This window comes from Aphis gossypii, chromosome 1, assembly GCF_020184175.1.
Source record: "Aphis gossypii isolate Hap1 chromosome 1, ASM2018417v2, whole genome shotgun sequence".
NCBI lineage: Eukaryota > Metazoa > Arthropoda > Insecta > Hemiptera > Aphididae > Aphis > Aphis gossypii.
The window spans coordinates 77683180-77709139 of NC_065530.1; the positions used below are offsets into that span (position 1 = coordinate 77683180).

The window sequence follows — 25960 nt, forward strand, 5'->3', positions numbered from 1 at the left end:
TCATATTGTATACAAACGATTATAAAATAATATTTCAAGATAATTATTTTTAAATAATTTAAAAATTATTATCACTAACCCTCATAGTAGGTAATAATTAATAATATAATATTATGATTTGGATTATTTAAAAGGTATTATAATATAGACACCTAATATACATACGTAATGCAAATAAATATAAAATACGATGCTGTTAGTTGTTACCTTGTTGTGATTTATTGGACCTTTCGGACTACACTCCCAATATTAATTTTGGAGTATATAAATAAGGTTTTTTTAAATTTATCATACTAATATATTATTATAATATGTTTGACAATATAGTCAATTTATAAAATTAAATCAATAAAATCGTTATTACTTTATTATTACGATACAACGAAAATTGAATCATTTTTATTTTAGATATAGAATATCCATATTGACGAAGGAATACAATACAATTTATACTTTATTTAACAATAATAAAATTGATAAAATTATTTCTTGCATGACTCATGAATAAAAGTTATTTAATATTTGTAAATTTTCAAAAATAATAACTATTTTGTTATAGTTGATAAAGTATAAGAGGATAATTCAATAAGCATGTATATTGTATACAGTGCACAGCGTGTGCAGGGAGTGTAGCGTACACTCCCTATTTTCCATTGAGTGGCTTAAATAATAGGTATGTATTTATTCATATTTTAATTTTCATACCATTTGACATGTGACAAAATTTCTATTTGAATTGTGATCTAACCTTTTTTTCTATAAATTATTAAGTTGATAATTGTTTGGAAATGTTGATGTATTTAAAAAGAGTAAATTTATTGAGTCTTTCATAACTTTATGTACTAAGGTCCATAGTTATAATAGATTTAGAGAAATATGGGGCTGAGCTATATGATTTAAAATTTAAAGTATTTAATATTAACTTATTAGCTTATTCCGTGCACTTCGTTGTCCATTAAAAATTACAGCTTTATATTAATAACTTTTCGATTGATGCTATTTATTGCAAAAAAAAAAAGAAAAGAAAACACCAAAAACATACGAACTGTCGTTAAGATAAAGCATATTAACTATTAAGCATAAGCTTAACTTTATTAACTTATTTATAACTTTGAGTGCCATAGATCATCTATGATAGATGCACATGCCATATTATTATGCGTCCAACATACAGTGACATGGACGCACTTTTAAAAACTCAGCAATTAATGTTATCAATAATTATACAGTGATTTCAAGAAAAAGACGAATTCAAAGGATATCCATTGAAAAAATATCAGACAAATTATTATTTAATCATTTAATAACTAATTATTGAAAAAAAAATAAAAGATCATTAACTTAAATAGGTGCGTGGCGGAAAATAAATAAATAAATGAACAAATATACAAATGTATAGATAGAAACCAAAGCGACCGTTAATAAACAAACATTTCAATCATAAAACTCAAAATTCCTGTTTGAGTACCTTTTCGGGTTGAATTTTCTCTATATTTTTATAGTTATTCTGGTATTCGAGGCGGAGACGATTTCAGCAAATCAAAGGTTATCGAAATCGGTCAAGTCGTTTTTGAGTCATAAATGGTTTAACATTTTTTTGAATTTTCTTTTATTTATATCGATTTATAAACATTAAATTTTATAATTTGTAAAAATTGTCCTAGTATGACAAAGGTTATAGTCATATAGTTCATGGCCACCAAGAGTATACTTATATACGCACCTATATAAGCACCCATATAAATGCATAATATTAGTCGTACATTTTAATGCTGTAACTTTTAAATTACCTGTTTTCGTACATATTTTTGCATATTGTCTTCGCATTTAAATAATCACACTCAATTGATTAAAAAAAAAAAAAAAAAATAATTGTTAAGTGTAAATATAATAATGTTATATTATAATAGTTTATATTGATCTCTGTTTTCTATTGTAGAGAGCATGGTGAAAATTTTATTTTTTTCCGACTAAAATTCGGCGCCCAGTCGTCTCCCTTTTAAAGGCGTTTTACGTAACTTCTCTATTTATTTTTTGTTAGGTTTGGTTTAGCTACCAACCATAACCCGTATACCATGCCACATGTCAGATTGATAATTTAAATTGTGATAAGAAATTGCAATAATATACGAATTCTGGAGAAAAAATGTTAACAAAATTTAGGTTTGAGGTAGGTTTGTTAGTCGCTTGGTTTGGTCTGTGACGTCTATCAACCTCGTCGTTACTCGTTTGTCCGTTATCGCGGTAGATATTATCTTTTTATCTCACATCTGCCGAATCACCGAATTGTATTATGGGCCGAATACACGTCGAATAATTGTTTTTTATTCCATGATATTCAGTGTTTTTAGTGGATTTGTGGAATCAGTATACCCAGTTATTCGTACCACGGGGGCATGTTGATTGATGATAGATGCTTGATCATTAACAATTGTGTAGTGTGTACAAATTTTTTTTTAAGTTCATAAAGTAAATTGCGACTGGTAAGGTTTTTCAATTTATTCCGTAAAAACTTTATTACTGATTGAATTTTACGTTTAAGGTACGTAATAATTTGTTACTTGTTACTTACTGAACAAATCAATTTTTTTTTAATAAAATAATATGTATAAATTTTTTTTTAGTTTGCGTAAATACACTGCCAAAATGGTGCTGTTGGCATCTGCCGTATGCACAAAAACAGGAAAAACCATAGTCTCACGACAGTTTGTAGAAATGACTAAAGCGCGGATTGAAGGTTTACTGGCGGCATTTCCTAAGCTGATGTCGACAGAAAAACGTCATATACAACATACATTTGTTGAAACAGATTCTGTACGATATGTATATCAACCATTGGAAAAATTATACATGTTATTAATCACTACAAAGACCAGTAATATATTAGAAGATTTGGAAACCTTAAGACTATTTTCAAAAGTAGTTTTGGATTGTTGCAAGTTAGTAATTGAAAATTTTATTTGAAAGTGTTGTATCTTATATTAACAATTTTATAAATAATTTTTGTTCTAGATTAGTTGATGAGAGTGAAGTATCAAAAAAATCTTTTGATTTAATATTTGCTTTTGATGAAATCGTTGCCCTTGGTTATAGAGAGAGTGTTAATTTAGCACAAGTAAGAACATTTGTTGAAATGGATTCTCATGAAGAAAAAATGTACCAAGCAGTACGTCAATCACAAGAGCGCGATGCTAAGGTTAAAATGCGTGAGAAAGCAAAAGAATTACAACGTCAAAGAATTGATGCTGTCAAAAAGGGTGTTCGTATGCCAACATCTTCAGGTTCTTATATGTCAATGACACCAGTTGCAGATTCAATTTATGAAATAAAAGTATCCAAGCCAGAAACACCAAAATACACAACAAGCAATAAAGCTTTGAAATTAGGAGCTAAATCGAAAGATGTTGATTTGTTTGTTGATCAATTAAAATCAGAAGGTGAAAAAGTTGTTACAAATAACAAGACATCAACTATTACATCTACTTCTTCAACTGTTCAAAAAGACATTCATATTAAAAAAGAAGAACGTTTAATTGCTATTGTTGGTCGTGATGGAGGTGTCCGAAATTTTGAATTACATGGATTGATATCCTTAAGAATTTCAAATGAACTCTATCAAAAAATTGTTTTACAGTTTAATTTTGAATCTGGAAACATTCCATTGCAAACTCATCCTAATATTGATAAGGAACTTTTCAAGACTAACCGTTTGATAGGTTTGAAAAATCCAACAAAACCATTTCCATTAGACTCTGAAGTAGGATTATTAAAATGGACACTTCAGTCACAAGAAGAATCAGCAATACCGCTTTCAATTAACTGCTGGCCTAGTGAAAATGGTTACGGTGGTTGTGATGTAAACATTGAATATAATTTGGAACATGCTGACCTGGAATTGAATAATGTTACTGTTACAGTACCATTGCCATTTGGCAATGCTCCTGTTATTCAAGAGTGCAGTGGAGTTTATAGTTATGAACCTAAAAAGAATGTTTTGATATGGTCAGTTGCTGTAGTTGATTCTTCTAATCCAACAGGATCAATTGAATTTGAAGCACCTAAATCGATTGCCTCTGATTTCTTCCCAATTAAGGTTGATTTTGTGTCAAAATCATCATACAATAAAATTAAGCCATTGGAAATTAGACTTATTGATGATAATACACCGGTAAAATTTACATCTGAGACATCTTTATACACAGGAAATTATGAAATAGTTTGAACATTAAGAATATATCTTTTATGAACACTTATTAGTTATTTTATTATTATTAAAAATTCTTATATAATATATTATACATAAACATTATAACATTATGCTGTTTAAATATACATTTTTTCTTTATTATTCATTAGAATTATTTTGAGTCGCAGATAACAATAATTCTTGAATTTCTTTTAAATAAGAAATCTGTGATCGAACTGTACTTAAATATTGAGGATATGTGAGTGAACTTAACTCCTGAGCTGGTAATGGTTCTGTTCTTGTAGGATACACCATTAATGGTATATAGCGTTGACTGCTTAGTCCTATAAAATACATTGAAATATTATTTTCATAAAAATATATACATTTTTAAAGTAAGCTAATAAATATTAAATAACAAATGTATTATAGATATAAATAAATAAATTATATTACTTTAACAATGTTATTAATTTTCAAATAGGGGAGAGGAAAAGTGGTATGAACTTCAAATCACTCAATATTGTTATTAACATAATATTGCTAAACATTTTTGTAAAATTGTTATTAATTTATCAATTATTTATTTTATAGTATAAAATAAATTATATATATATAAATATATAATATTTTTGAGGTTTTGTTTTTATTTGAAGATTATCAAAAAATAGAAAATATTTATTAATTATCAAAATGGTTGAGTAGAGAAAGTATTGGAAGTATAATTTAAGTTCAATAAAATAAATATTTTAAGATAATATTATAATTAGTAATAGAGTAATGCCAAAACTATTTTACACAAATCTGAGTCCAGTTTTCAGTAAGAAAGATTTTAAAATAATTTGATTAAAATTAGTTTGTTTGAAATAAGTATAAATATTTCTATATAATGTGTCTGTGAACACAATAAGTAGTTGATAAAATTCATCAATTTTTTTTCACTTTAAAGGTGTTTTTGGACAGAAAATTGGATTTAGTTTGTGTATTAGAGAGGTTAAAATTACATATTTCCTATCCTTTTTTTATAATTGGGAAAAACGAACAAAAAATAAAGGAACAACAGTAATTTTTACACAAATTCATTATTATTAAAATAATTGTTTTCATCATATACAAAATAAAATTATTGATTATCATTTAAATCAAATTTAACAAAATCGATTATAGTGATTTACTCAACAAGTTTCAACTAATACCTAATGTACAGAAGTGCAGTACCCATTTGCCTAACTTTTTTGTTTTGTTATACAATTATTCAATATACATTTCTTTAAAATGGTTAATATTTCAAAAAATTAAAAAGATATTTTATACTTTAAATGTTGAATAAGGAAGTATAATATACAGGTTTAAAAGAATGTTTTTTTGTTAGAGATACATTTTGTATGAATTGGTACAATTTACTATTAAAAATAAATAATTAACATCATATAAAATTTTCATTGATTAGTAGGTACCTACTACCTAGTACTAATTAATAATTATTTAGATTAATATTTTTGATGAACATATTAATAGAGTTTATTATTTAAGTTCAAGTTAGTTAATTCGATAAAAAAAATGTTTGTTTTCATTGTGATAACCTAAGTAATGTTTAAGACTCTAAAACCCAATTTGGAGGACATTTCGTGGATTCGATAATTCTAATGTAATGTGTATGAATGTATCATGATAAACAAAGTGACTAAATTCAGATAGATATAGCTAATGGAATATTTTGGGAAATCTAGGGAGTTATAACCTGTCAAGTTCATCTAGGCCATTGGCTAACGTCACAAACTACCATTATAGTTGGTATTATTTTACATTATAAGATATTAATTGTAAAGGTCGCCAATGGCTAAGACGAACTGCACGAGTTATAAAATCCTTTTCAATTATTTTTTTAGTTTTTTTTCATTGCCGAGATATCTTAAAATATTGTTGACGAATGACAAAATATTTTAAAAAGGCTGAAAATAAAATAATGTATTGTTTCCTTAAGAAAAGGCTAAATAGATTATCCATGTTATCAATTAATTGGAAGGATATCATAAATGAAATCAAGTAATAGATGAATTGGCATTAAAAAAAGACATATACCTCAAAATACTGTTTGATTAAGGTTTTTAAAATGAGTGTTTTTTTTTTTTTTTTAATATATTGATAACAATATACGAGTATACAAAATTAATTAAACTAAAATAATACTTTATTCCTGTAATAATTATAATCAACAAATTTAAAGAAGAAATTCAAAGATTTTTCTACAAGGAAACTATGACTTTAAAGGTGTATTATAAACAGATACAAATCATGATATTTGAGGAGAGAAAGTAATGCCAGGAGTCAGGACATCCCCTGAAATACACCACTCGATATTGGCAATATAGGTCAGTTTTAAGTAAACGATTAAGTTTGTAAAAGAGCTTGAAAAGTTATAAGATTTAAATAATATATTTTTAGAAAATGAATTATACTGAGAACTGACATACTGTAAAAGGTAGAAGCAAGGTTTTATAGTAAATATAGCTAATAGTAGATGAATAGAAAATCTTAGTATGGTTTTCATATAAAATTTATTAAGTTAAGTTTTTTAAACAAATCTTTAATTTAGTTTAAATATTATTTTATGTATGAATTATGCAATGAAAGGATTTGTATATTATATTAAATAGGAATCTACCTACTATCAAATATCTATCAAAAAAGACATTCTAATCTAGTTTTATTTCAAAATGTTAGGTAAAAATAACTTTCTTTCTAATAATGTATAGTTTAATTAAGATAACTTAGTAGTATACCTTGTTGTTGACACTCAATGGCAGTCTTAAGATTGTACTCAATTTGATCACAAATAGAAAAAAATTCTTCAATGGTTTTCTCAAATCGGGGACCGGGAATTTCTACTGTTTTTAATAATCCTGTGTCTATGTAATGATTTTGTTGAAGAGTATACGAAGCTGCACGTAAAACACAACTTAATGATTCTTTGAGTTGAATCACTTGAGTTTTCACTTTTGATATATTGTCCAACTTTTCTTGTTGTTGTTGCTGTTGCTGCTGCTGCTGTTGTTGTTGCTGCTGCTGTTGTTGTTGTTGCTGTTGTTGTTGTTGTTGTTGTTGCTGTTGCTGCTGTTGTACTTGTTGCATGGCTTGAGGAACTTGAGGTGTATTTGATGGAAATACAGGCATAGACATTGTTCAACTATTAAAATTAATTTTAGTATTTAAAGAATATCTAGGTACTACTTATTAAAATAATAATTATTTAAGATTCAGTTTTTATTACGAGTTTAAAAATAGTGAAGCATTGTATAAATACTTTTAAAATGTAAAAATCAGTAATTATAAAATACAATTGACTGGAATTTGGATATTTTATATTATAATTTATAAAAAATTGATAACTCAGAATATTATTAAATACTAGCACGGCGTTATCTTCTAAGACCGTGATCCTGGTCCTACAAACGTTCTTTGCTTACAACGTCATGATAAACTAAGGTATGCGTATAACCAGTAAGTTGCTATAATACCATATAATTTCGTATCACGGCTTGTATTATGGACGTGTCACACTGTGTGACTAGGTTGGCGACCTCGGCTAAGTCTGGATGATAGCGCTCATCAAAATATTTTTCCGCAGCAAGCTCTGACGCTTTATGCCGCGGGCAGTCGCTAGTATAATAATTTCTGTCGGGTGCTCGCCAGTCGCCAGTTACTACACTATGCGTCGAGGCTTGTGTGTATCCCTCGTTCTCTCTTTCACTTTCTTATCAGTATTGCAGCGCACTGATTGTTCGACATCATTATATTATATATAAATATTTAGTTATATTGATACTCTAACGATCATTGTTGTTTTTAAATAATCGTCCGGGAGGATAATAGTGGTAAATTGGGAAAATTATGGCTGACGACTACGGAAGTATGGAGGACAATTCTGGTGATATGAACACCAAATTTGGGCTGCGATTGCGTGGGCGCAAAGGAGCTTTAAAAAAGAAGAATGTCTATAACGTCAAAGATCACAAATTTATACCGAGATTCTTTAAGCAGCCGACTTTCTGTAGCCATTGCAAGGACTTTATATGGTAAATATTAAAACATATTTATTTTTAATGTCATTCTATTTCTGTAAGCTCTTTCGATTTACTCGTTACTTAGAAAAATATAACAAAGACCATATAAAAAACTCACCTCTGATCTTTAGTCAGACTTAAAAAAATTGTGTGAAGCTAGTAAAATGTAGTATTATGGAACTGTTATGTTATTACACTGTGATAAGTAACAAAAATATCATAGGTGTTTGTCTCAAATAATTTTTATAAATTTCGTGGTTGACATAGGTAATATTATGGTAAATTATGCAAATTTTTATATAATATATTTTAATTATTACGCCTTTTGAGCTTGCCAATCAAACTAATCGTTTGAGTAGGTATTCCGAATATTTTTATTTAGTAGTATTATGTTTTGTACTTAATTGTACGAATATTTAAATGTTATTGTCATGTTAATTAACCGTGTGAAAACTATGTAGGCGAGTGTTATGCGATGCACTGAGTTGTACACTGTACAAATAATTTTAGTTGTTATAAATTTTAAGTCAAAATATTTATGTTATTGTGAATAAAATTTTTTCAATACTATAGAGTTTAGAGATTATTACATTTTTCATTAATAGGTCTGATGAAAAAATGTATGTATATTTTCAAAGTAGTAAATAGTATATTTTTATTTGTTATAAAAATTATTCAATTTATTTAGAAATATATTTTTACATTATCGTTTTTTTTTATTAATTTGTGTTTGTTGTACTTATTTATTTAAATATACGTAATATTCAAATATAAACGCGGGAAAACAACTGAAATGGTATTTTTGAAAAATTAAGAGCTCCCGTTTTTAGATTTGATTTTTATAGATCTCGAGGAAAGTTTTGGAATATCTTTTAAAGTTATAGTTATAGTTTTAGTTAAATATAAATTACCTACCTATGTGTTATATATTATAAATACCTATAATTATAAATCTGAAGTCAAACCTACCTATTTTTGTTATGGTGGTGGGCGGAGAAAACCTAAAAAATCCTTATTATTTTATTTAATCATCAGTTTTCTCTTATTTTGTACTTAAAAGATACCTATGAGATTCATAAAATTTGTTTAGGAAAGCATATTGTATATTAATTGTATTTCATTTGTGTCATATTTTTACGAGAAAATTGAATAAAACACTGTTAAAGAGTACAGTACCACTATAGTATCTACAATACTAAAATTGCATAATTTATTCTAATTACGATGTGATTATACAGTGATGACAAAAATAGCTCAAACTTTGGTTGAATACTTTTTTTAACCTGATGAACTCTTTTACTTTTTTTAAAAATTTTATTACTTTTAGGATTTTATTAGGTATACCTACATTTAATTTGTTTTTAAAACATTAGTTCTTTAATTTTATAAAGTATACACTTCGAAGTTTTAATGAAACATACAGTTTGTTATGGTTAATAAGTAGATAAGATTAATAATATATTGTTTTAAACCCCTAAATGTATCTATTTGAGTTTAAAAAAAAGTTAAAAGGATTTTACGTATGATCAATTCTTCAATTTGTGTTTAATTTGCTATTTAATTTAAATTTCAGTATTTTATTTTAACTTTTGAAATATGTTAAACATAAAAACATACGGAATTTTAGCATAAAAGTCTATGGAACCCAGTTATAAACAATGTTTAGGTTGTTTATGTTTTGTGAGTGGAGTATTTTGTTAATATATATTATTGATTAATTGTTTATTAAACAACTTTCTATCTATTTTCAAATATATTTTATTTAATCAAAAGTCTTGAAAATGTTATTCAAAGTTCCCGATAACTGTTTCTTTTGGTAGTTTAAAATTATTCAAAATACATAGTTACAACTTTTTTTTTAAAAGCGTTTGAAGTTCAAATGTTGATAAGATTTGTCAAAAAGTTACTACAGTTTAAAAATTATTTTTCAAGTAGTTAAAATTTATAAAAAATTTAATTTTGATACCTTAGACTTTAAAAAGTAATACAAGTTGAAAGACAATTTCTCTTAAGTTTCTTACAGCAATTTAAAATTATCATAAATATAAAGACAAATTATTTTTAAAGGAACTAATGTTTACGAAATTGGATATTTATTTAAAAAATAACGATATTTCTCTATTATGATTTTAGTAAATTTTGTTTTTATTCAAAAAATATTAATCTTAAAGAGTTGAAGCTTTTCGTCATTAGTCATTACGTATAGGTATTTTATTATTTTATAAACAACATTTTTGTCAGTTAAATTTTTAACTATTTTTATACGTAAAACTAGACATTTGTAAATGGCTGGGTCAAAATATTTTAAAATTACTCCCCTCTCTCGACAAAAAAAATATTAGCAATTAAAATTTGTATATTTTGAATGTTATAGAAAAACTTACCCGTGTTTATACAATTAATACGTTGTGATTCGTTTTTTATAATAATTTTTAATATAGTTAAATATAAGTACATTTTTTTTCATATTTTATTCAAACTGTCACAATGTATTCAAGCTTATATTGAACTCCAAGCAAATATACCTACAATTATTAAATGTCACAATCTATTATCAGAGTGGATATATATCGTGTCACTGCAGCGAAATACCGCCTGTTGACATCGACTACTACCGCTCTTCTTATTACTTGCTTATATAAATATATACATATATCTGACGAAAAATTATTGTACAATTAGATAATTATTTTCATAATTATGATTTTACTATGTTAATGATAAAATATTGAAATAAATATAGACAAATAAGTTAGATAGAATTAAAAATAACTAAAAATAATTTTCATTTGTTGATTTAAAAAAAATATTTTAAAAACTAATCTAAATTCTTATTTTTATAAAATATCAATAATTACACTAAGTAGAAGAAGCTAATATTAGGTATGTACTATCACTGTAAATAGTGATTAAAATAGATATTTATCGTTTCCGTTACTAAATTTAGGAAAAATAATTACAAATATTGTTTTTTAGTTTTTTTATAAATACGATTTTTTTTTTATATAATAATAGGTATGATGTAAATACTTTATATAAATATTAATATTTATTGAATAACAAAAAATAAATAAATAAATTTGCAATGTGTTGATTTTTATAACTTTAATTATCTTGTAGGTATTATATTATATCTTTTTTTGTAAGCATAAATACCTAATTGTGATATGTGTAAATTACGAAAACGAAGAAATGTTGTAACTAATTATTAAATTATTTATACATTTCAACTTTGCTTGTCAATTTTTTAATCAAAAAGACTATTTTATACTGAAATCGTTTAAAAATTGTTATTTATTTATATTTCATATTAAAAAAAGCGGGTAAGTGGGTACCGCTCTGCTGTACATTAGGTGCCGCGTGGATCACTATTATATATTATAGGAGTGTTAAATTTGAATCCAATGATAGGTATCATTGTATACGAAAAACGATTTTGAACGAAGATAATTTGTCAGCCTAGGATATAATTTTCAGTAGTTGGTGAAAAAGGTGGTTTATGTTTTAATGGCCTGAATACACCAAAATTTAAGTTTTTTATAATTATTGAAAGCTAAACTTATGAAAAATCTTGTATTCAATTTTATACTCTTAGCTACTTATGCAAAATTTTTTATGAATTATACCTATAAAATAATTTGCAAATTTTCATGATTTTGACGAATTGTTGTCAATATTTGAATTTCAAATGCTAATAAAAAAAAATGTGTCTATGTATTTTTATAATTTTTTAACCACTATAAGAATAACTTATAAGCAATTTTTTATTAAATTTTCAAGTATTTTGACTGGGCCAAAAAAATTTTATTGACACTTAAAAATTTTTTTTTCAGAAAAATCGAAAATTTAAGTTGTCTATAAATAACTCAAAAAGAGTCAAAATGTTAAGAAAATTTAACTATGTATAAATAATACTAACATATACATTTGGTGAAAATTTCAAATATTTACAGTGATTAGTTTTTGAATTACAATCATATAAAAAAATCGATTTGGTCAAAACTCGTGTTTTGCGTAAAAATTCCCGCTTTTCCGTTACTTTTTTTTTATTTTTCTTAATTTTTATGAAAACTGTTGGAAAATGTTTACTTTTTTATATTTTTCCATCGGAAATCACCCTCGAAGTTTGAAATTAAAGCATTATTTCGACTAGATATGCTGTACATAGACACAAAAAAAAAAAACACATCATCGTAAAATCAATACATTCATTACTCCGTTCAGAATCTAAAAATCAATTTGTATTGCGTGTGTGTGTACCGAAAATTCTGGAAAAAAAAATTTTTTTCTTAAAATGTGGATTTTAGTTCTCTAGGGCCTTCCGAAAACCCTACTTTTATAGTTTTATCCTTACTCTAAAGGCGAGAATAAACATGAATTAGACGTTAACTTATTTTATATAAATAAAATAATTGTAATTAATAATATATTTATTATTTTTAGGTATATGCTTTATTTGTTAGGATATTATAATACCTTATAATTTTTACTAAGAGGTTAGAAATGCTAGAATAGAACTTGTAATTAATTTAATAAATTTATAATTTTATTAGTTTTTCTAAAAACAAATGTATAATAAATTTAAAACGTACGTATATAATTGTCTCTAATTGATATAAAACTATTACAGGTTGATTTCTACGTGAATTCTGTTATAGCACATGTGAATTAATTACAATTCAGTCGTGTAGCCTGTTAGCAATAATAAAATGTTTGCAAATTAGCTTTCATTTAAGAATATTAATAACTAATAACATATTCTAAACTTTCGCTTTTTGCACTATGCCTCAAGGTTTGAGGTATTACATTTTTTTTCGTGATTGAGTTTTAAAATATTTATGTATTGATCAGATTATTTTAATATATTTCAATGTTTAAGAAATTTAAAAATATACTTTATTTAAAAAAAAGTATAATTCGAATTAAAGCACGTCGCTAGAATATTTTTGTGAGCGGAAGGAGAAATCTAAATAATTTTGAATATGATTTTTATTTAAATTTTTTTTCATGATTCATAAACAAAGCCTTATATTTTTAAATTTTAAAAATTTCCGTGGGTGGGTCAGATCCCATGTACTATGAACCCTCTTGGATACGTGCTTGCTTAAGTTAAATTATATCTCGTTATTTTTTATGTATTTAATATTTTATTAGGTAGCTTATGTTAACTAATTTAAAAATAAATGTTGCATATATTATATTATAAAAAAAATTTTAATAGATTTTTACCAACAATTGGTTTTGCGTAAATAGTTTCCCCGTAATTTTTTTTGGTTGTTCCGTATTATTTTTAAATTGGGAATTTTTAATTTTGACTCCAAAACTACTAGATACAATTTGCTACCTAGTTTACCTTCAAGTTGATGATTTAAATATTTATTACGTTCTAAAAAGTAATGACAGACAATAAATAAAAAACACGTAGTTGTACGAGTAAAACCAATATATTAAATTTTCGCTTAGAATCTGAAATTAAAACATATTTTGTATTGAATGCTTTCTTAAAAATGTACAATAGTTTAAAATCCGTTCCTTATTAAGTCTTGGGCTTATATTCATTTGGTAGTATGGTAAATTTCGTATTAATTAATTTTAATACAATAATTAATATACCTAATGTTAATTTTATATTTTGTAGCATTGTAGTTCACATGTTTAGTATTTTTTATTTTTGTATTTAACAATTAATTATCTGTAGTAATCTACAATATGTAATATCTTATTGACACTTTTAATTTGTTACAAATTCTAATTATATGTGTTAACCTTTTGGGTATAAAATAACTTTAATTGGGTTTCATCATTTACGTTACATTGCCCTCTGGCAAAAATAAAATGTGTGTGACGAATTTCCATTCTTTTTCAATCATTGTGGACCTTGTAGACAAAAGTCTAGTATGTATAAGATTTGGCCTACAGTGAAATATATAAAATATATTTTTGTTTTCTTTTGCAATTATTACATTTATGTATTGTTTCTTTTAGAAATTATACATTAGAGATAATCATTGATTCTATATCATACTCAACTTATAATTAAAACATTTATTATTTTAATTTTCTATTTACAATAATAAGATAAGTAGATTTGTAGGTAAATAAAGTTACTTTCCAACTGCACTATTGTTTATTAGGTATCTACTATTTATTAGAAACTTATTGATTAGTAGGTATGTTAAATATAAAAAATGGGTACATTATTTCTTGTTTTATTTTTATTAAATAATTAAGTAATTATTTTTATTCAAACAATGATTAAAATTATAATAATTAATATTAAATACCTAAAAATTATATTTAACCTATATTCTAAAGACAATAATATTAGTATCAATAATAATTTAAACTATATACTATTATAGTATTATGGAATTTTGAACTTTATTGAAGTGAGTTACTAATCCAAATATGTTTAATGTTGAAAAGACTTATGGAAAAAATGTTCACTTATATGGCTTTAACTGAGGTGACCTAAATACAACCGACAACCGTGGAACTTTTAAGGGTTCTATAAGAAACACAAACTTTTGAGAGTATTATATAACAATTGTCCCTCTAGGGAAATTAACCATTATATATACCTAACGTTTATAAGTTATGACTAATAAACGATCAATTTTTCGGTAGATTTAAAATATTTATATACGTAGAATCAAAAACTCAAGTATACACAGTTTCTTCAGCTAGGTATATAATATATATTTCTAATATTTTTGAAAAACATATTACTAATCATATGAAAAATAATCTATCTCTATTTTAATAATAGAATAGACAAATAAACTTATACTTAATAAAAATAATTATAAAAAAATATAATATTATGTTACGGAAACTATAATATCTAATAAAAATAAAATAATTACATAATTTGATTTTTATCACACATCACAGTATTTTAAAAATAGTTGATTTGAAATAATCTAAGAATAATCATAAAAAATATATAATATTATTTTAATGATTTGTCTTTTCTTTATCAAAGCTATGTTGATATTTTTAGTAAATAATATTAAATTAATAAAACTTAACTCGTGTATGATTCCACAATATTGTTGCTTAGAAAAATTCTAGTACCTAGGAAAGAATATTTTTAAATTTTCCACATCACAACCAACGTAGAATATAATACTTATATAATGCTCATTCGTAAGTTGACATCTGTCGTGCAATTTGATGCAGTAGAAATAAACTAAAAAAGATTCGATAAAATACTATTATATGAAAAACGATTTTCAGAAGCAAACGCTTACTACAGCTACTTACAGTAGATAATGCCTATTCCAAAAATATCACGGTAAACATATTCAACTGTAGTTAAATCGAATTTACTAACCAGTTACCGACAATTGTTCCAATATTTCCCAAGTTCTTTATTAAATTTTAATTAGTTTATATGCATATAATATATTATATTAATAATGGTTTTTATACTCAGATACGTGTGTATATTATTATAAAATTATTTTGCTTTAATTTTAATACTAATTTTTAAATTAATTAATGTATTATTTGCTGGCGTGCTGCTGTGATCTACGGGCTTACGTTAAACAGTTGTAATATTATACTAACGTATTGTTAAAACAGATCAGTATTCCATGTATGATTGTGTTTTAAAAAGCGTTTCAAACGTTTTTTGTGTTAGAGTTATCTTCTAATAACAATCAATCGAAAATCTATTCGTTTTAAAACCGCATAATTATTACCTAGATTTTACTAACGACTAATTATTCAAATAATAGCTGTTGATATGTTGAATGAGTTATTGTTTAAAAATTATAAATAGTTTTTGAATATACTTGTAAGTCATTACTTAGCAATAAGCGTTTGTGTTCAAATATCAGTTTATATTCTATTTGTTTATTTAGCTCGTATTATTTAGATACTGCTGACTTCATTAAACAATAGTTATCATTACATATTATATTATATAGATACATTTTATTAAATTCAAACTTCTAATCTTATTACATTATATTACTACTTATTTAAAAAATAAAGATAGTTATCAAATGAGAATTTTAGACATTCGCTTGTTGAGATTTCTTCATCATTTCTTGGAGTTTGTAATCTTGTTCAAATTCTAAAAATAAGCAATACAAATATTATTTAGTATTAAAACTGTATTAATTATCGCATAATAGGTTGGTAATGTAAACAAATAACCATAATGGTTATCGGTAATTTTCCCGAATGATATTTTACCCGAAAGTTTGTAGACCCCTAACCTTTTTTCTCGAATACTTTTTATCCGGATCGATATTAAAGTCGATAAATTATAATATGTTGGTATAAAAAATAAATTAATAAAATTAATAATAACATAATAAATAATGTAGTGTAATAATTAAATATTTTAAAATTGATAAAATATTATAATACATATAAATGACCAATAACCTATGTTGTCTAGGCTTTTTATTTAAAATAATAATTATATTAATAATATAATATTTATTGCTTACAAAACACTTTTACAAAATAATTTCAAGCACGATTGCCCTTAGAAATTGTAACTCTTGGGCCTTGGAATGTATTAAAATCAGGAGTATGGACATAAATCGCATTTGAAAATCCTACTATTTTCTTTTAGGCTCTTACTTTCTTCCTAGACTCAGCTCTGCGATTATTATCATTGCATCAGCTTGTTATTTTTGGAACTCACTGAGAATAGAGTATAGGTCGGGATGATGTTTTCCAATAACGAGCTGGAAGCTATTGTGCTACCCATCCCTTACATTATTTGCGAGATTATTTGTTTTATGTGAACCAGCCAGAACGGCTTGGTGCTGATTCCGAATTTCTGGTTGATAACGTGGAAGAATCCCTCGTCTTCTTCCTCGAGTTATTACACCAAGAACATAATTTTTATGTCGTTATAATATCGGAAAGTGCTATAAAGGCATGATACCTGTACTTTTTTGTAAAAACTATCTTTATCGCACGAAATAAATGCGATTATTGATAGATTTAAAGTACCTATAGTAATTGTTGTATTTTACTTATAAAAGAAAAAAACTAAGTTTCTTGTATTTTTTATTTTGGGAACAATTACTGTTAGAAAAAAGGAGTTCAGAAAAAAAGGTTCTGGACTTTCGAGTAAAATATCATCCGGGAAAGCAGCGGATACCAACCATAACCTTGAATAAATCAATTTAAGGTATATTAAATAAAAAAAAAACCTTTTGTTTTGTAAGTAAAAATTAATGTAACATCAACGAATATAGAAAATTACCTTAAGTATTTATTTATTATAAAATATTGAATATAATCGATTATTACGCGGTAAAGGGCGTGTTATCTTGCTCTGCCTTGAAACATTTATTTTTATTTTGAACATTATATCTTGAATAGTATGGTTACAAAATAATTATTTAAAAGCAATATTTAATATAATAGTATTACATGTATTTTTTATTATTTGTATTTTTATACTATTTTTCACTTAACCTACCAATAAGGATTAAGTATTATAACTATTAACTAGTTTTCTAAGACAACTTAATCAATAAAAAAATTTGCATAAATTATGTTTTGTATGAATTAATTAATTTTGTTATAATAGGTTAACTAAAGAGTAAACTATGTATAAAAATACGCCTAGAACAAATTGCTCTTAATATGTTTTAAGAAAAACTTATTCCTTAAATTTGTATAATAGAGTCAATTATATTATACATATGTATACTAGTATGGCGGTATTTGTAATAAGTGAGATGAATTTGTAGTCATTTAAGTATATTATATGTAAGAGCATTTTACAAGTTTTTGTAAAATATTAAATTAATTTTAAGAGATTTGAACCTAGTATTTATTTTTTTCTAAAAATATTTATTATCAAACGTTATAATAATCATATTTTTATCATTTTTGAAGCTTGATATAGTTCATAGAATATGTTAATAAAAAAAGAGGTTTTGAAATAGATTTGTAGTAATTTATTCAATGAATTTTATTTGTGATATATATATTATTATATTAACGTTATAATGATATATATTAAAATAACAACATAATATTTTGTAGAAAAGCTTATGTGATTAGAAAACCATTAATCGAATCTAATAAATGATTTTTCGTTATTTAATTTTTATTTCTGGGCTTTTAGTTTATTTAATTACCCTATTTTGTGATAGTAGGGGTAGGTAATTTAGAAAATAGGTCAAGGAAATATCAGGGAAAATAAAACCTTTGTTGATGTTGTTTAAATATAATGTTTAAATTTTGTGATGTATAAAATTAATGCACCCGGGTTTGTTTTGTATATAAATCTGGGTAAGTATATCAGATTATTCTTCATTTATCTTCATAAATAGAAACATATGAGTTATTTATAAATTATGAACTTAGATTATGACGTTCATAATAATTTGAAATCAGTAAGCATTATATTATCGTTGCATAACAAATTGTTATTTTAAATTTTCTCAGTCAAAAAAAAATATTTTCTTGTAAAAAGTGGTATGATTTTATCAGCACGTTTATGTAGGTAATGAAATATTCGTTAGCATATATTTTAAAACCTTTTACTAATAACAATAAACACATTTATTTTGGTAAAAAAATCAGTTTTGAAATATTCTATACTTTTTTATTAAGATATGCGACATCATTGACTCATTGATATTTCTTATTTTAAATAATTTTTTCTCAAATATTATGAATTTTTTTATATCAAATTATGAAATAAAAATTAGTATCTTTTGATTTTTACTTTATTTTATGGTTTGTATGTGTATAATAATTAAGTGTTTACTATTATAATGTTTGTTCAGACAATTTCAAGAAAAAATGTGGTGTTTTGTGAATAAAAGCTGTGTAGTGAACTTTTTTTCATTTGTAATTCCTCTTTAGATTTACAGTTATTTAGTTTTTACTTTAAACCAATTAAGCTCTACATAGGATTCAAAATTGTTGTAACAATGTTGTATAATTTTTTTTCTACTTCCAAATCAATAATTTTATCATACACATAACAGTAATTTACCCAATCCGAGAGCTAGTTTTATTTAACTTAGATTGTACTATTTTAATAGATAAATCTACAATATATTATAGAATTCGTATGTTGAAAAAATAATTTTAAGTTATACTTCCAGTAATGCCAATATAAGCAATATTGTATTCTAATTCAAAAGTATTAAGTGCTTTAAAAAAATATTAGTTTAAGGTTCATAAGATATTTTATACATTAATAAATATAATAGAATGAATCTTGTGTATAATTATGAATTATTATAACCCAAAATTATGTAGTTAATCTAAATAAATATTTAATTGTTTATCATTTATAATAATATAACGCAGAATCTTATACATTTTAGAATTAAAAAAAAAATTATAAATTTGATAAAATAAAACGACTTATTTTGTTGTCATACAATTTTACAATATTCCTAATTTTAATTTGCAGAAAAGTTTTGTATCTTTTAGAAATGATATGTTATAAACTATGATCAGTTTTTAATTTCTATTAAATTATAATATTTTTTACCACTTTCTTAACACTTTTTTAATAATTAAAAATAAATTTGTAGTTTGAAATATTCCTTTTAAACTAACAATAGCAAAAGAGCATTTTGATGATTAACTGCTTTGTATATATTTTGTCGACCTCAAGGCCGATTGGTTTTGATTTAAGGATAAGCATTTCTATTAATACTTTAATGTTAATGTATATGGGTATTTAACGACATTTTTTTGATTTGTGCTCAGTATTTTAATTTAAATCTAGCAAGTATGTTCAATTGTGTAATTAGTTATATTTTTATATATTGACGTATTATAAATAATTGATATAATACTAAATCTTTGTATACATTATGTACTTATCAAATATCAAAAATAAAATAATATTATATTATGCTATTTAATCTACTTCAACAAGGTCATATTTTCCAATTAAAAAATTTCTGATTATTGAAAAATATAGATTTTTTTATTAATATCATACACAATTTATACTTTATAATGATTTGATTATTTTTTTACTACTATATGAGATTTTAAAATGATAATTGATGTATGTAATGTTTGTAATTTAATTATGTATTTAATAAATGTATGAATGTATGTGTGATTAAGTGTTTATAAACGATATTACGACAATGAATTGTCCTTTGTATCTATACTGTTTTATTTAAATTTAAATCATTAAATTTACAATATTTATAAATATTATGTTTTGATTATTACTAGTACTAAAAATCAGTTGTTTTTTTAAGTATCTTTGTACTACAATAAATGTAAATAAATATATAGGTACTTGACTAATCCTGTTTTGAAATATTTTTTCATATCTGATTTTTTTTTTATTTAGATCTATAGTGATATAGTGATACCAAAACAGATCTTTAAATTTAACATATTATGATAATGAATATATTTATATATTTATAGTATTATTATTAGTATTAAAGTTGTAATAATAAACAATAATTTTATTTTAAATACAAATATGATACTTTTGAATAAGTAATTTAAAATAATTATTTATTTCGTATTCCAATTTTTTGTGTTCTTCATTTTATTTCTATGTATCTTTTATTATTATTAGTTATTTCTGTATGTTTGTAATCACTATAGGTTATATTCTAAATTTTTTTTTTATGTTTTTACGTTTTTTTTAGTATAACTGTTATCAGACTATCTATTTATGTTTTCTAACCTATGTGATAATTTATGCTTAAGTTCAACTGTTGGCTTAGTTAATCTATAATATTACTGGCTTAATTAAGTGTCGGCAAGGCTAATTGTGGTGAACTTCGGTTAAAGTATTGGTGGTTTTTGGAAAGTTGATTATTTTTTTTATTTATATAACTAGGCAATAGAAGTATGATAGATTAAACCTATATTATTATTATTTAGGCAAGTGATAATAATAGTATATATTATGTATATATAATCAATGGTAATTGTATATTAATATTGTATTGTTAGTTATAATTTAAGATTATAAATATTTAAATAGGTAATAATTTGAAATTTGTTAATTTTTCAATTTAATTTTAAGTAGATATATCTTATAAATTATTTTTTTGAACTGTGGCTACATCTAATGTTGACGTAGGTGGTAAACATAATATTCTGAAATACAGATGTTTAACACAAAATACTACTGTATTTATGTATAATAAATTCTTTGAACTAACTAAATGGATTAATTTTTGATCTAATATGTTTGCCACAAAAATTGGTTAAAATTTAATTTTGTCTAAACTGAGGAATTTACATAAAATATATTAATATTCTATATTAATATAATTTTTTTTTTTGGAATTGATAACAGAAGCGTCTTATATATTTTTTAAAAACATATTCTTATGATACATTTTTATTTATTTTTTAATAGTGTTACATTTATTTTATTAATTATCAACTTGCTATATACCTACATATTATATATGATTTATAAACTAAATAAATTATATATATCACTAAATGTAGTCGATGAAGTAAAGTTTAGTAACAGTAAATTAATTACGTATTAAAATATTAATTAAATACATTTTTAATTTTAAATAAATAAATTATTCTATATATAACATATATGCAAGCTCCTTTATCAAAAAAATTGTTTGTTCATTTTGAAAATGTTAACACTTATATATCATTATTCATTATATTTATTAATTTAGTATAATGAATCTAATTTTATCGTTTTTTTTGTTTTAGGGGTTTTGGAAAACAAGGATTTCAATGTCAAGGTAAGAAAAATTGGTATAAATTAAATAATGTTGCATACATAGTTAAACGAATTTTTATCAAAAAATATAAAATAAACAAATTTAAACGCAATGCATTCTAAAAATAAAGTTACTTTTTAGATACAAAGTGAAGCGATAAATAATAAATATATTGATTTTACAATGATGTGTTTTTTGTTTTTATGAATGAATATATACGATTAGTTGTCCATAACATTTTTTGATTTTCAAAAAAGGGAGTGAATTCGGATATATCAAATTAGATCTAGTTTTTATTTCGGAAAAGTCAAACTTAAAAATTCACAGTACTCATTTTCATAATTAGGAAAAGCTAACAAAAAATTAAAAAAAAAAACTGGAATTTTTTTTCAAATTCAATTTTCGACAATATTGGTTTTGTTTTTTTGATGTAACTCGAAAACAAATAACTATAAATACTTGAAATTTTCACCAAAGTTTTTTGTAATAATTTTCTATTTAAGATAACATTTTAAAAATATTTTGACTCTTAATTATTTATAGTAATAAGGAGTTATCAATATTTTTAGTTTATTTTATAAAAATGTTGTTTAAAAATTAGTTTTAAGTTCCTTATAAGTTATTAATTTCTTAATTAAAAAATATTAAAAGTCAGTAGTTACAATATTTTTTATAAGCGGTTAAGTGTTAGAATTTTGATGAAATTCATAAAAATACTTCTATTCTTATGAAAAAAAAAATGTATTATATGATATTTCTTAAGTAGTTTACACTGAAAGAAAAACTTAAAAAAACGTTTAAAGAAAATTCATTTTTATAGGCATTTTAAGTTCTAATTTGGAAAAAATTAAAGGCAATTAACGATATGTTTATTATTTTGTTATAATTTTAAAACGTTATTTGAGAATACTTAAACTTATGTGTATTTTATGTTATTATGAATTTTACTATACATAATAACATATTTGGTTTATTTTAAAATATTATCTATTTTTCTGTTTAAAGGTGTTTAAAGAAAGGTGTTATCAAATTTTGAGTAATATCCGTTGATACAATGTAGTGACGTAGTGTAAATAATAAATATATAGGTATATATTATAATATTAATAAATATTAACATTGTAATAAATGCAATAATTTCGAAAAAAATATATTAACTTACTACCTATAATAATACTAAAAATAAAATAAATGACTTTAATATGTATATCAAAAAAACATACCAATTAATAATATAGGCTGATAGACCGTTTCCGTTCAGATTCGTTTTTTGCGTACAATGATGTATCATTTAATTCAATTTTAACACACCCATAATAGTTACTCACTCGACATTTAATTTACAGCAGAGTGGTACCCACTTACCTATCTTTTTACACTTATAATTATAATATACATATTATTGGTTGTTTTCCAACATCCAATATTACTTTACTTCGTATGATTACATTTCTAATAGTCTGTGTTGGATTATTCAATTGTATTGTATTTAAATAGTAATATTATTTTAAATAAGTTAGCTATAAAATACAACACATTTTTTAAAATTCATTATTGAAAAAATATATGTTTAAATGCGTGTTTGACAATTTTGATCGATGATATGAATTTTTATTTTTTTGCCTTCTACAATTCTTATTTAGAATACATTCATCAACTAAAGGATTGATTGATTAATTCAATTTATTACACTTTTTTAAGCGTTAAGTGGATACTATATCGCATTATTTTTGTCTCTGTTTTAGAATGCATAGACAACAAATTTATATTCAGCAGTTACAATTTTATGTAGTAGGCTTTAATAATTAGTCAATTGATTTTTTACTAAACTTAAAGTTAAGTTTTTACAAATAACTTATGGTTTTACGATATTTTGATCTTAGAAAGTTATGGAGTTATAAGAATTTTTTAGTTGTAATATTTTATTTGTTTATAACTTGCATCAAAATTAAGATATCACAAAAAATCAACCAAAAAGTACACATAATATTTTTAAGAGGACGTTGTATACTTGCTTACGATGTCTCTGTCGTATACACGTGTAATTTAGTTAAAAACTGTTTTGCGTTAGATGACTCCCTCAATATTTATATCAGAATTACTAAAATTTTAAATCGCATTGGAAGAAATTTATGTGTTGTAGTGTCTTAATTGTTTTGTTAGTAGTAATTATGACTTTTTTACAATTAAATTAAAAATCAAAAATTCTTCAAGTTCTCAAACCTATAACTTTAATTGTATACATGTTATTAAAAAAATCAAAACGCTACAACACAGATAAAGTTTTTACCAATGAAATTTAAAATTTTGGTAATTTTAATAAAAATATCGAGGGAGTGAGTCATCCCGTTCAAAACAGTTTTTTAACAATATTACCTAACTATGTATAGGTTAGGTTAGGTATATAAGTGTATAAGTCAGAGAGATAAAAATGTGATATTCCACGACTTTGAGACTACACCATGCAGGTGTGATGTCCTCTAATATTTTAGGCTGTAAAATAAATTTGGGGTATAGTTTGCTATACAGTAAATCAAACTGTAGTTAAATAAATAATTATTTATGTATTAAGAGTTATTGAATATTTTTTTAGACAGTAGTATATTATTATTTATTATTATAATATTATATAATATATAACACATTTATATTTTTTTCTTGGAATTCTGAATTATTTGTCCATTACTAATATACATAGTGTATACATAAATTCGTATTGGATTTATTGGAGATCGAATATAAACTAGAGTTTATAGCCTAAAATAAGGGCGTCTTATGATTTTAAATGCTATTGAGTGTACACCTATTTGGAAAATTCTGAACAGTGTTTAGCGATATATATATATATTTTATTTAATCATATTTGTTGTAATTTTTTTATTTTAAAAGTAATGTTATAATAAATCAATATATTAATTTACTTCAATGTATTAATTGTAAATTAGACAATGGTAGTACTCAAAACTAGTGAGCTGTTTTTAATAAATATTCGGGTAATGATGATTGTTTTAGTTTTTTATACATTTTCTGATTATGCGTTTAAGTGCTGTAATTATTTAGTAATCACACTCAACCTAAAAATATAAATTTTATATTATTAAATGATATTTTAATCAAAGTATCAAAATTAAATTAAATTTACTATCTAAAATACAAGAATTTTATGATTAAATGTTTTTTATATTACGTTATATTATAAATGATGTCCATAGTGATTCCTCCATTAAATATGCCACAAGTTTCCACGTAGAATATTAAGGCATGCAGAGTAATTTTTTAAGCACTCTTAATTATTTTTAAGTATATATATATAGATATACTATGGAATTTTAAGAAATTAATTACACGTTTATTTTATGAAGTTAATTTCAGATTTTAGAGATCAATATAAAGATTACGATATATTATGTAATTTTTTGCAACTATAATCAATTTTAAATAGCAATGTTTGAGGTATACATAGATGCATAGATGACGGATGTGTTTTTCTACGACCAAGTTCGTAATCCTCGGAATACTGATGATGCATTTCTTCCAATTGGAAGTGATGAGGCTCTCAAATTTAATATACGTATACAATAGACTCGTTTGTCAAAATATCGTCACTTGTCATACTGTACAATACTTAAGCATTTTCGAACAGATACGGTTTAATTGAGAATCGTAACGTGGTGGTTATGGAGAAAACTTTAGGCAGCTACTGTTTTCCATTATGACTACATATACTTACAGCAGTGAAGCTTTTGATTACCAAACACTCTCGGTCGATAAATTTTGGTTTACAATTTAAAATGTTCAGTTTGTAGAAAGTTGATAATAATTTGTTTCCTAAAATCGTCCGCTATTTAGAGGTATCCGTTATCTGAGATTTCATTGTTTATAAAAAATAAATAAATTTCTACGTATGACTGACCAACTTAAAACACTATGTTTATCCGTTTGTAAATAACATTAACTGTAACATAAATGGCGGTCTAAAGGTTTATTCTAAGCTGAAAAAATATGAATTTTATACAGATATCCAC

General features: G+C 23.9%; 3 protein-coding genes across 8 annotated transcripts in view; 2 read left to right on the plus strand and 1 right to left on the minus strand.

Annotated features, from left to right (window-relative positions):
- Positions 1-2370: 2370 nt before the first annotated feature.
- Positions 2371-4348, plus strand: LOC114127970 (coatomer subunit delta). Its single transcript, XM_027992358.2, has 3 exons — positions 2371-2542; positions 2625-2939; positions 3013-4348. The coding sequence occupies exons 2-3, from the start codon at positions 2647-2649 to the stop codon at positions 4220-4222; spliced, it is 1503 nt and encodes a 500-aa protein (XP_027848159.1). The 5' UTR covers positions 2371-2542; positions 2625-2646; the 3' UTR covers positions 4223-4348.
- Positions 4235-7651, minus strand: LOC114127972 (mediator of RNA polymerase II transcription subunit 29-like). 2 transcript variants are annotated; one of them, XM_027992359.2, is made up of 3 exons: positions 7458-7651; positions 6970-7373; positions 4235-4530 (listed from the first exon to the last, which is right to left on the minus strand). In XM_027992359.2, exons 2-3 carry the CDS (start codon positions 7364-7366, stop codon positions 4346-4348), a joined length of 582 nt encoding a protein of 193 aa, XP_027848160.1. In that variant the 5' UTR covers positions 7367-7373; positions 7458-7651; the 3' UTR covers positions 4235-4345. The 2 variants fall into 2 exon arrangements, with proteins under 2 accessions (XP_027848160.1, XP_050053994.1); XM_050198037.1 differs by having other exon boundaries at positions 6970-7650.
- Positions 7652-7818: 167 nt separating this feature from the next.
- LOC114127969 (protein kinase C, brain isozyme) overlaps positions 7819-25960 on the plus strand; it is an 81462-nt gene continuing 63320 nt past the window's right edge. For 2 of the 5 annotated variants that reach the window (XM_027992354.2, XM_027992355.2), the window contains exons 1-2: positions 7819-8262; positions 21925-21956. In XM_027992354.2, coding sequence (XP_027848155.1) covers positions 8078-8262; positions 21925-21956 — 217 coding nt within the window. In that variant the 5' untranslated portion in view covers positions 7819-8077. Of the gene's footprint in view, positions 8263-21918; positions 21957-25960 lie in introns of those variants that run through there. The other 3 variants (XM_027992356.2, XM_027992357.2, XM_050198036.1) reach the window with 3 other exon arrangements.

Excerpts from the sequence above, each read along its gene's own strand:
- LOC114127970 (XM_027992358.2), top strand. The coding sequence starts at position 2,647 with ATGGTGCTGTTGGCATCTGCCGTATGCACAAAAACAGGAAAAACCATA. Across the intron at positions 2,940-3,012 it reads GTAGTTTTGGATTGTTGCAA|ATTAGTTGATGAGAGTGAAG; the intron begins GTTAGTAATTGA and ends TTTTTGTTCTAG.
- LOC114127972 (XM_027992359.2), bottom strand. The coding sequence starts at position 7,366 with ATGTCTATGCCTGTATTTCCATCAAATACACCTCAAGTTCCTCAAGCC. Across the intron at positions 4,531-6,969 it reads CATTGAGTGTCAACAACAAG|GACTAAGCAGTCAACGCTAT; the intron begins GTATACTACTAA and ends TGTATTTTATAG.